Genomic DNA, 13,020 nt, shown 5'->3' with positions numbered 1-13,020 from the left:
TATTCAACTGAAAAAAGGTATTTATTTTATTTTAGAAGCTAATGGGATTTTTTTTTTGAAAAAATCTGAAATTGGACTTTATACAACGTAAAAAAAAATTAGAACAATTAGCCATGTAAAAGCTTAGCTCACTTAATTGTATTTTATTTTGAAAATGTAAACAGTGTTGTTTGTAGGAAGGTTTGTAATGCAGTGAATAATTTATCACCTAATTTCAGATACATGGATATTAGATGTATAATAGATGCCCTGTGACTTGGTCACTGAATGCCTCAGTAACTTCCAATATAATTATATTTAATAGGACTGTTATGAATATTACATTTTACAAAAAAATATTATGACCATCTAAAAAGTCAGCAGACCGAAAATGTTCGAAGAATCACAGACATTAAGCCATACTGTTTTCTTTATATTTAATGAGAACTATGGGGTAAGTGTTTTTCCCCATAGTTCTCTTAAGGGTCACGGGAGCACATATACTAACCTCCTCCCGTAACCCATAGCTCAGTATATTGCGAGCTACAGCTCGCGGTATACTGAGACTGCCGCAGCCGGAAGGGATCCCGACAATACTGTCGAGATCCACCCAGCTGCGTGAATGACAGTTGACTCTGCCTATCTTGAGGCAGAGTCAGCTGTACCTGCCCCATCCCTGTCCGTTCCTCCACTCAGAGCTGGAGGATCTGAGCGGGGAGGGGGGAATCCCTGCAGGGAGAGGTGACTGACAGTCACCGCTCTCTGCAGTGAGATGATCGAGAAGTGAGCGAGCGACAGCATGCGTTCGCTCACTTCCCGATCTATTGAACTGACCTGTGACAGTTTCATTGTCACACGAACTATGAGGATGAGTGATTTTCACTCAACTCATAGTTCTCCATTAATGCAGGATCAAAAAATGGTAGTTAGTTTTCCATGCTATTGCATTGTCTGGCTATTTAACTTTTGCTGGCTCCAGGTCCTCACTAGACACCATTTTCTGCAACATGTATTTACAGACCCTCCAACTGCACTGATTTAACTGGTTAATTATCAGTTTTCAAAAATGCATTTGAAAGCATTTGCCAACCTGTACTGGTTTTCCACGTGCAGCTATGACCCCAGAATGAGCCACTTGTAAATTTTGGATCACCCTACCTGTCCAAAAGTTACCTTCTGCCTTTTTCCAGCTACAGCAATTCAGCCAGGATAAATATATGACTCTGTGAGATCAGTCACAGTACTTGTAGTGCACCAACTGGCTTCTTCTATTCTGTATAATACCTGAATCTGTGGGCGAGAAATCTGGCTTACAAGGTCCAGACAGCAGCCCCCCTTTGCTCCTCTGTGACACACTTCAGTAAGTAGATCCTTTCTCCAGCCCAGCCTTCTTCATGTTTCTTTCAAGCCATACCTCTGAGTCAGCCTGCTCAGGGATTGTCCAGAGTCAGATATACAGCCATAATCTGGTAATTGACCCTCCCACACTGTATACTGGAGCCCCAACCCAGCAACAGAGGGAAATAATTATTGTCACTTTATTGTCGTAAAAATATACAATTTCTACACCAATGCCAATGTGAATACAGTATATACTGTGACGATAATGGGGTTTGAGTCTAATATTATTAAATTTAGCATTCTCTTGTTCAGAGCAAATGCAGGCCTTCATTTAGTCATTTATCAGGCCCCTCCACATTCCAAGGACAGAGATCTGCTTATCTGGCCTGTGATCTTTATTGCCCCAGCACCAGTGAGAGTCCCAAATCACCTCTAAACCTTTTATAGCTGTCCCTAAGTAAAGCCATGTCACCCGGCATTAATTTATTACCAGTGGACAAGTTGATATAAACACAAGTAGGTCTGGTAGGGTTAATGACCCAGGTGACCCAGCATTCACCCACAAGTTATAAACCTGAGTTACAATATCAGCTCCATTTCATAATTTGAAATTGGACAGTGATATTGTAAAATAAAGGCTCGTCCCTCCTGCTCTCCATCCCCAGCCCTGCCCTAGGGGCCGGCTCCATGACGCCCCCTAGAGGGCGGACAAAAGGATGTTGCCGAGGCAGCTAGAGGGGCTCTTGTTTTGAAACATCACAAAAGGAACTCCAGCAACATCAAGAACTCAACATTGCGGAAGAGTTCCCCTTTAATATCTGGAGCAAAGCCCTTCAGACTTCTCTTTGACTTATTGAACTCTGAACTCTAACAGAACTCCTAAACCTAGGACTGTTAACTATTCACCTTTTATACCCTTTTATTTTAATGTTGTATATATATTTTGTCTCTTTTTATTAATATATTTTTCTGTATTTTTTCTGCACCGTTTCTATAAATAACCTCCCTGATTGGGAATTCTGGGGGTGCTGCCTGATCCATACCACAGTCAATAGAGTACAGTAAAAGTGCAGGCAGGGCAGTGGACAAAGCTCTAGGGACAAAATTGAAGTGAAATAGTTTGATACATATATTTAATTATGCCAGATTACATTGTATTCTGTGTATTCTGTGTATTCTGTGTAAATGTCATGTTTGCACTTTTGAATTTCCCACCGGCTCCGCCCCCCGCTGTGATGCCCGAAAATAAAACTGAAAGCCGCATGCCGACATCGGCCGGGCGCACACAGCAAAGGACACCGCGGGCTCGCAGGGACAAGGTAAGTGACACTTTTGCGCAATCCCGAGTGTGGCTCGGGGTTACCGCTCTTGGTTCTGAAAATTAACCCCGAGCCACACTCAGGAATACCGCCAGGGAGGTTAAAGGATGATCTTAAAATAAAGCTTGTCTCTACGCTCTACATACAAACTTAAAGTATCTGAAGAGCGCTACCATATATAGAATCCTGTCATATTCCTGTCTTAAAGGAAGACAGATGTATCATAGGCATTGTTTAAGTGTTTAAATTGTCACAGCACTTACTGGGCATGGTCCGTGTTTCCGTTAAATAACATGTGGTGGCAGCTAACGTTTGGTTGGTAAAGGGTTAACTGCGGAGATAACCAACCCGGGGGACAATCGCTCTCAGTCTGCTGGCCTGAGATTGTGTCCCGCGAGCTGGGAAATCTCTGTGCAGGGTGAGGCTGAGAGTGGTATTGCCACGTCCTTGTGATGCCACGCTCGGTTCATAACTGTGTATAGTCATGTGTGATTGACGTACAGCGGCTTTGGGCCAGATGTACGTCACATATGCCACGGCCGTAAAAACTAAGAGATCTGTTATGAAAATGAAACAGCAACCACCTGCACACATCATCCACATTCAAAATGTAGTGCACCTAACATTGCAACATGCAATCCGGCATTATAACGGTGTGAGCCTAAATCATTCCCTATAGGCAGCTCTGCCAATGTTAGCTCATAGGTCAGACATATTTCATTGCTATAACTATTAGAAAGATGACCCAGGGCAATGAGATGCAGCTCCTGCTGGAAAACCTACATGTAGACTTGCAGTGATTGAAAGAGGCTGGAGGAGATCAGCAGCACTGAGATGCAAAAACATATGCAAACAATACAATGAGAACTTTCTATATGGAAAAAAATTGGTAATTGTTTAAGAAACTTTAGCAAACACAAAATGTTATCCAGTTATGGCTTAGATGTGCTTTAATGTCATGATTTTCCTTGTGTTTCATCATTTCTTTTATGCAGAAAGATTGAAGTTTAAGTGACACCCATTATATGCTAACTTAAATTGATATTAAAGTCAAAAGGTTTTTAAGCTCTTTCAAATGCTGAATACATCTCTTACAATGGATGCTGCTCCTTGGTGTTGAAATGTATTAGTTTCCTGCAGAATTAGCTGCTTCCTGAGCACTGGCCCTGACATCCTGTTTTAGGGTGGCTCCTTTTCTTCGCAGGGTCCTATGGAGCCACCTTTGTTTGTGCCAGTAAGCTGTGTGTGTATCCACAAACACACAAGCACAGCAGAGCAAGCCACTCCCCTGCTCCTCATTCCTCTTACCTCCAAGCTAGTAGAAGGACGGCTGCTGCAGACTGAACGTTACCTTTTGATCTTGTACTTGACAAGAAGTTCAGGGATGCATAACTGAGAAAGTTAGAGTTAGCTGTTCAGAAATATGATGACTGTGCTTGGACAAAAATTTTAAGAAATACTTAGCTGGGCAATGTACAGTATATTTGTTTGACCTGTATTCATTATTGAAAACAAGTTTAAGAGATTACTTTATCATTTTCCCTGCCACCAATGTATGTCATACATCTGCAGCAGCGACCCCTGTAAACAGACACTTGGTGGCTATAGCCATCAGGAGCCTGTTTACTTGTGTAAAGCACAGCCTTTACACTGGAAGTGATTTGGGTGGCTGTAAATTCACTTGACTGCTTCCAGAGGCAGGTAAACATGTGCCCCACCCCCACCCCAACATCCCCCCGCCTTGCTTTCCGGACTCCGCCACCCCTCCTGCAGGCCCTGGACCAGCATTGTGCATGTCGGTGGGTGAATGAAAGTGGAAGTGATGTTCATGACACCAGTTTCTGAGCTGTCATTCTATGGCTAGAGAAGACAGGGAAAAAGCTGATCAAGCATGATCCCTGCTTGATCAGCTTCAATGGGCTGCAAAGGTGACATTTGGGGTCTAATCGACCCCTAATGTCACCTTAAAGAAAACCTGTCACCACTAATATGCTATCACATAAAGGCTTGTAATCCTCTCCCATGTGATAGCAATGAAGTTAATAAAAAAAAATGTTTTTTAAAGAAATTAAAGTTAAATAAAAATACATTTAAAAACACCCCTAAAAATTTGTATTGTCCCCCCTCCCCACGCACCCGCACATACTAACATAAACATGCGTTGGTGCACCTACGTATGTAAACGGCAATTTCGCCACACATTTTGAACCCATGTTATTCTACAGGGTCTCTACATTCAGGAAATATATAATACTGGGGGCTTTAAGTAATTGTCAGGCCTAAAATGTGGATCAAAACATTTAGGGAAAAAAATAGCAAAAACGGTTTTGGCAGCAAAAGGGTTAAAGTCAATTTCCAAGAAGGAAAACGACCCTTTTAGTGGGGAAACCCCCAAACTGCTAGAGTTAACTGCTAATTTTTAACTGCTCATTTTGTCAGTGTGTTTACTATATCCACAATCAGGAATGAACAGGAAGTGATGTAGATCACTTCCCATTCATTCATAATTGGGGACACAGTAAATATACTCTGTCCTCAATTATTTACAAACACTCAGCGATCACTGATCACTGAGTGTTTCTACCCACTCTCCATACTGTCACAGGAGGCTGAGCAAGCGGTGTGGGGAGGAGACCTCGATCTGACAGCTGACTCTTCCCCCACACCGCCGGCCGGCCTCCTGTGACAGCTGACAGCTTTCACCACCCACACACTCCTCTCCTGATTTGTCACCGGAGGATGAGCGGTGCGGGGTGGTGCCGCACCACTCGGCCTCCTGGTACAGTTTCTCTCCTCCCCACTGGGACATAGAGCAAAAAATGGCATTAATCAATAGCTAACACACTAACGTATAAAAAGCATTTGGGGCAGAAAGTAGGACTCCATGGGAGCAATACTGCCTCTTAATATTGGCTGAAAAATTAGAGAAAGGACCTGTTTGGTTTGCTATGGGTTGACACCTCTCAATTTTGCAGTTTCCAGAAACATATTTTCCTATAAATCAGTATGCTGTCCTATATGGCGGTATTATTATTATTATTTCTTGGCCAGCTGTAGTAGAAAACCATGCAGGTCTCATAACTCAGTCCACATTAACCTCAGTCCTTTGTAAATTATAGATGTCATTTACACTGACTGTGACTAGTCACTGGTAAAATGTTATTGTTCGTATTTTTTTTTAGATATCGATGAATGTTTGGATGAAGTGAATCCCCCATGCCATTCTTCTGCAACATGCAAGAACACCCAAGGCAGCTATGAATGCACCTGCACAGATCCATACCAACTCACTGAAGATAAAAGGACCTGTATAGGTAATACATTCTAACACTTCATTATTTACTTGCTGTGGGATCTGGTGCAGATCCACTCTCCATTAAACATATACGCTTAAGTAGCTTCTGCCATCTCTAGTTCATCATAGAAAGCTGTGCCAAGAATAAATGTTAAAGACCTCATTAAACATTGCCCTCTTACTCTGGAATACAGTGTGGTCTCTAATAAACACATTCTTGCCAAGAAATAGGCAGCTTAATGATTAGAACTTAGAATTAGAAAGTGTCCACCCAGCAGACTGGCAGACTAAGAGCTCAAGATAAATAGAAAATGGAATTGTATAAATACTTTGGTTGGTAATAATAATAAAGATAATTTATAATGTGTTGTCATATGTGGGTGCAAGATCAATTAAAGCATATGTCCAGCTAAAACCTTTTTCTTACTTTAAGATAGAGTGAGGAAGGATTTAAATCCTTGACCGGTTTTGACTGCTATTCCGTGCTATTTTCACTCACTTCCGGTCCATATATTAGTGTTTACCAGACAGGAAGTGAAGGTAACACTCCAACAGCAACACAGTCAGAACTTAACATTCTTTTCTTTAATTTTTATTATTAGAGTAGGGGAAGACTATGGGGGCATTTATCAAAACTGGTTCAGACAGAATCTGGAGCAGTTCTCCATGTCAATCAATCAGCTTCTCTCTTCAGTTTGTCAGTTAAGATTTGAAAATGAAAGAGAGAAGCTGATTGGTTGCCATGCACAGTTTCTCCAAAATGTTTCTGCTCCAGTGTTGATAAACTCCCCTCTATGTCTTTTCTTTAGTTTTCTTTAGTAGAGTAAAGGAAATCACTATGTTAGCCTGATAAAGGAACCGCTGTGGGTTCTGAAACATCACTGCTACATGTGATACCATGTATATATGATGTTAAATAAAGATGCTTTGATACATTGGACCTTGGTGTGCGGTTGACTACCTTATCTATTGTATTACAGAAGTTAGGAACCATCACACAAACTGGGACACCACCCCTATATATACAATATATATCAAAAAAAGGGGAAAAAGAAAGAAAGGGGCTTTGTGGTGACCACTGAAAAAATATTACCTTATCTATGTCTGGATTTGTGTGGCGCGATCCACATATATATTGGGATTCCAGTCTGGAGTGCCATGGGACTTGGATATGATTAGGAAAAGAGTTGAACCCCTGTTAGGTTTTTATTTCTGTCTGTGTTCCTGTTGCAGATTTTCTCTCACTTCTTGTCCAGTGAAACTTTTGTGAACAGGACCGTGAACTCCTAAGACTGTTCAGAAAATGCATTGACTGTGTAGAAGTAATTCCCTCCATACCTCTATCTGAGTCCTATGTAATACACTGCCATCAGATACCTAAAAATTCCACACAAGTATGGTGGGAGGGCCTGCATTCTCTTTTGCATTGCATTGAATATGTGGTGGAAGTAGACTTTAATGACAGAATAGCGGTGGGTACCAAGAATAGGGGGGAGCAGAGTAATTTCAACTCAACAATAATGAGTCCAAGATGAGTCCAAGATAGTTTAAAGGAGCTTTCATAACTGTCAGGAGCCATTTACCTTGTCACCCTCTAAAAATACCTTAATTTTGTCCTTCCCCCAATGACGGCAATGCATTTTGCTAAAATGTTTTTAAAAGCTTAGGAAAATGAAAACGTTCCATTTAATTTATTCCCAACCAAGTACGAGAAGGGAGTCAGGTGCTTTTGTCTACTAGCTAACAACATAGTTCTGAACATATAAAAAGCTTGCTTCTCAGTCATTTCAAAACTAATTCAACTATCTGACCAGTAGCTGAATGAATTGACTTAATGAAACCTATTAATTTAATTTGGTGCCCTATCCATGCTGTCACGCTAACCCTAAGCAATTCAATAGGAAATAATTTTCTAAATTGAATAAATTGCATGCTGCAGTTAACCCCAGAAAGACTAGAAATGAAATGTTAGAAGATAAGATAATTAAATTTATTATCTCGGCACATTTTTTTTTTTAACTACAGATCGATAGAACAGATAGCCTTTGGGCCAACTAGAAATGAAATGACAAAATCAAAGTTTTGTTACATCAATGAGATGAGAAGCTTAGTATATCAAGGAGGTAGAATTTGGCACTCATAAGAACAGATAAAAATATCCAGCGTAAGTTCATAATTTAATTGTTACCAACCATGGTATATATTAAGGGATAATGGCATTAAAAATGAATTGGTTGTGCGCATTATCAGTTTTTTATTCATAGTAAAACAGTTTTCTACAGTGTATCAGTATCACTAAGGCAGTATAAGACATTTCACTGTAAACCACATGACTATAAACATAATGGAGGCCATTTTCAATAACTTTCGAAACAGAAAGCGGCTACGCTGCCACTGATTTGCAGCATCTCTTTTCCACCATGTGATTTTCCATTAATTTGTCCACCGCTACTGTTATAGGCAGCACAATTACTGCAGCCAAGTCTCCTCTCACCTTAAGTAAAGTATGTCCATTTTCCTGTTAGATCGTCTATGTGTGAGTCCTATTGTTGTTAATATATGTACCTTGTTTGCTTTCTTTTCAACAGTGCTTATGGACTAAAACAAAGGCAGCTGGTTGGACACTGCCCACAATCTCCTCTGCCTTTTTTTGAATTTTTATAATAAAAATTTTTGAAATTAAAAAACAAATACTCACTAAGAAACATGTTGGAAAGTGCATGTGTTGTTCAAAGAGAGCATCACATAGTATGTAACAGAATTAGCCCTAGTGCCTTCTGGTTAATGATCAGTACAAATGTAAACTGCCCTATTTATATAGAGTTACATCTACACTGTTAGAATGGGTTCCTCTCTTCATTAATGAATACATCTCTTAGGGGGTGTTAGCTGTCATGGTTGCGATGAATGAAAACCATGGCTTCTACAAGTGTAAGGCTTGGAAGGCCATGAGAGAAGATAATCAGTCACATTGTGGGACACCAACAAACCACTAAAACCACATTACCTTTTATAAGGTTTTTAAATGCCATTCCAGTACAGCCATGAAAATCCTTTATGCATGATTAGGCAATTGTGTATCTAGCACCCCTGGCTTAAAGCTTGAATGCATTTTAAAGTATAGTTCTATTTGCTCAGGCTTTAAACATGTGGGCGTATTTAAAGCAAAGTACAAGTTGTAAGTACAGTTGCCTTCAACAGTTATGTACAAATTATTTTACTGAAGTCAGATGGACTGTAAATTGGCTGCTATTCTAGCTTAGTGCACAACCTAACACTTCTTAGGACGTGGTGAAATGCCACCCCGGTGGTAACAGAATAAGCCTCTGTCAGCTAAATGCATGGGACTGTCTGGTGCAATAGCAACCAAAAGTGGCTCTTATGTTCTTATATTTGCTCCAAACTAGAGTTCAGAATTTAGGTAGAGAGAAGGAGAAAGAGTAACGGCCTATGTCCAGACTGCATGATTTAAGCGATGTATACAGTAATCTAAAGTGTATGTAAAAGCATTATTTTTTTTTGATAGAGTAGGGAAGGGTTAAACCTTCTGTTAAGTTTTTATTTCTGTATGTGTATTAGTTGGGGATAAACATTTATCTATGTACCCTGGTGATCATTATAACAAAGACAGAAAATGAATGAAAATCCAAAAATTCTGAGTCATTAAAGCTAAGGTTCAGGGTGAAACCTAAAATTCTGGAGAAGACACATTTCAAACCTAAGAAATCTGGAGCAGTTTGCCCAAGAAGAGTCGGCCATACTAATTGCTGACAGGTGCAGAAGTCTCATTGAGAGATACAGAATTCACTTGCTTGCAGTGATTGCCTCTGTAGTGCTATTAGTAACCTCCTGGCACATAGTTTAAGAAAACATGGCTTGTCTGTTACACAATAGTGACATTCAAAATATCCTAGACCCACTTACTTGGTAATAAATGTCCTAGGTGCATTCTTCTCAGGGTGAAGTTCTTGTCATTGGGTGCTGTGAATGATGGGCGCCAGTTACTTTGAGTAGATTTCAGATACTTTAATATGCATGTGCATGAAGCAGAGTAGGGAGGGAGAATGAGGGAGCACAGGACCACTTGTGCGTGCGGTGGGACCCACGCATGAGTGGGGATGGGGAAGGATGTTTTAAAACGCCCAGCCGCATCTACTACCGTTTATGTATGGCCACTGGATGGGAGGTTGTTAATATGAAGTGTTATCTCTAGCACATCCTGCTGGAGAACACTCAACACAGCAGGTGACTAAGAATAATCAGTGCACACTTAGGGGACACAAGACAGCACAAAGCTAAGCTGATTAATCTGAACTAACAGATCACAAACCTAGGATGAGAATTTGGAAAAATACTACATCCCTGCACCTCTAAAGGCTGTGCAATAAAATATTAAGTTAAAGGTCCCATAATTTTGTCCATTTTCATTTTTTTTAATTTAAAATATTCCGTATAATGAAAAGCAAGGTTTTATTTTTATAAAGCATGGAATAAACAATGAATACCAATTATTGTTGTCAGTTTAAAGTTATTTCAGAGAAACTTGTGGGTTCTTTTTTTTTGAGTAAGGGTACCAACAAGTTTGCCTACCTGTGTATGTACACTTTAAGTCCTATGAATTTTGTTTGAGTTGGTGACCCAGCCTTTATCTCTGTGGTAACCGTAGATAAAAATGCGTTTGGTTGGAAGGCACTTAATTGCAGTTACATGTAATTGTGCTTCAGCTAACAGAGGTGCCCGAAAATTATAATTCACCATCCTTTGTACTGGTATTTGATAGGTCATTGTTTTTCTTAATGAAAGATAGTACAAGTATAATACCAGCTGATTATTTCATTGTCAATATGAATATGTTTAGCCTCATTTTTCAATTCAGGATCTATTACAGGAAAAAAAGTTTATGTTTTGAATCACTGGTTCATGGATTAAATGCTTCTTTCACTTTGAAACAAGTGACTATTAAAATAATTGTACTGCAATTTTGACTAAATAAATGTCACCATTGATTTTCATTAGTACTTAGCTTTTGGGAGAGAACAAAAACAACCGTGGTAACTATGTAACTTATTTTGCATGACAAAATATTTCACCAGAGGAGTTATGCCTGAAATGAAAACGCATTGGGACCCCGCAAGATCATTTTGTTTTCTAAACTATTATGAGTAAAAAACTGGCACTGTTCAATTGTTTATCTACATAGCTTCCTGAAAACAGGCAGCCATTTGTACCTTTTCATTAGTGTGATGCTAAATGTTTCCTAGATTTAATTGCCTACAATATATATTGTCAGTGATGGTGTATAATATGCTATTAAAAAAAACTCCAATAAGCACAATTTGCATCTTAACTGGTTATAGAATTTGTTTTAGAAAAAAGCCAATATTCTGAAAAAAAATGCTTTTCAAAGCAGACTTTGTATCAAAATGCAAGTTCCACTTATCATGTAGATTTCCCCAACCCCATGTATAAAAGCAAGTTACATTTGAAAGAAAAGAACAACAGTAGACAAAAAAAAGTAAAAATTACTTACAGTACCTTACAGAGGTTAGCTTCTGGCTGCATAGTCAAGGGTGACAGCTCTGGCCTTTTTTCCACAATCCTGGGAAACCGGTGAAGTATTGCAAGAAGTAGCTCTAGCACTGTGCTGGAGCATCTTCTTATGGGATCCTCAGTTACCTAGAAACCTAGGAAAGGCCCAGTGACATAACCTTCTAGGTGAGCTTGCTGGAAGTCAGAGTTTAAGGCAGGATTGGAATGGTAATCTTTGTTCTGAGGGCAAACACAGTCAAGGAGTTCTTTCATGGTAGAAGATTTCTGTGAGTTAAGGAAATTGTACCACATAAGGTGTGCCATGGTGCAGTGTCAATACTGGAGGGAAGAGTGGTCTGCTCTGGGTAACACCACTTAGACCACATAACCACATAACCGTCCTTTCACTTCTTCCATTAAATCATTCCATGCAATAATTGCCTTTTGTGTCACTTGCCTCTCCTGGTAGAATGTAAGATCTCACAAGCAGGGCCCTCCTAACCCTCCTGTATTGAAATTGGATTGGATTGTCTACCTCCATTTTGTAGAGCGCTGTGCAAACTGTTGGTGCCAAATAAATCCTGTATATTAATAATACAAAATAGGGGGTGCTCTGGTGTGGTTGCCAGCAACATGCAGGATGGCAGTGTTGTTCTGGGTGATGGAACTCTCTCTGCATTCCACCACATGGCACTGAAAAAAGCCAGGATTGTCAGGCGGAGTGACATCTGGGCGACAGAAGAAGTATAATCCCGATTGGTGGAGAGAGAGAGAGATAATAGTGTGGGAGCATGTAAAGCAATGAGTACCACGGTGTTCAGCATCACTGAACACCAATACTGGTGGGGGGTCATTGTATTGTTTCAGTCAGACACTGTCCACCAATGCAAGGTGGCGTTATTGTTACAGCCTGCCACTGTTCACCAATGCTGGGGGGTTGTTTTTATAGTCTGCCACTGACCACCAATGCTGGGGTTTAATGTTACTACCAGGAACGACTATGAAGGGGCATTATTGCAGCCATTAACACCAGTGCTGGGGGTTGTAATTGCAGCCATTTACAACAATGCTGGGGGTTACTATTACTGGCACCAATGATTGGGCTTATTTTACTCCGAGACTAAATGCCACATACTGAGAAGCAACACCCTCTTTATTAGCCACACCTCCAGGTGTTATGCGTGTTTGCTTCTAGATCCCTTTATCATATTCCTCCAGTTCAAATGTTGACAACTATGCAGGAGATAATGTCTCTGAGCTGCTGCACATCAGGTGGATTGGTATGTTAAGGTCAATCTCTCTGCATAAAGTTTCAATTGTGCTTACAACTGCTGCTGTCCATAATCTACCGGTCCATTCTACTCCCACCCCCAGCATGCATGGCATTTCATTTTCATAAGTATCATTGAAAATAATTTTGGTTAAAAAATGATCTGCCCTGGGTGCCAGATATGCCACTGTCATCCTGCCTAATTAAATGGTATGCATGGTGAAAGGTAGGTGTTCCTAATGGACATGGTTTAATGTGACACACACTCCTTTTAGCTTTGACTTCCT

At 40.2% G+C, this 13,020-nt stretch overlaps 1 protein-coding gene across 1 annotated transcript in view; it reads left to right on the top strand.

Annotated features, from left to right (window-relative positions):
• Window positions 1-13,020, top strand: part of TPO (thyroid peroxidase) — an 87,975-nt gene that overhangs the window by 65,567 nt on the left and 9,388 nt on the right. Inside the window, exon 11 of the mRNA XM_018559228.1 lies at window positions 5,822-5,953. Coding sequence (XP_018414730.1) covers window positions 5,822-5,953 — 132 coding nt within the window. The remainder of the gene's footprint in view (window positions 1-5,821; window positions 5,954-13,020) is intronic.

The sequence above is a fragment of the Nanorana parkeri genome, unplaced genomic scaffold (assembly GCF_000935625.1).
Source record: "Nanorana parkeri isolate BGI_ZX_2015 unplaced genomic scaffold, ASM93562v1 scaffold383, whole genome shotgun sequence".
Lineage (NCBI taxonomy): Eukaryota > Metazoa > Chordata > Amphibia > Anura > Dicroglossidae > Nanorana > Nanorana parkeri.
The sequence above is the reverse complement of the archived record's forward strand: the minus strand, read 5'-3'. Positions and strand labels throughout refer to the sequence as shown.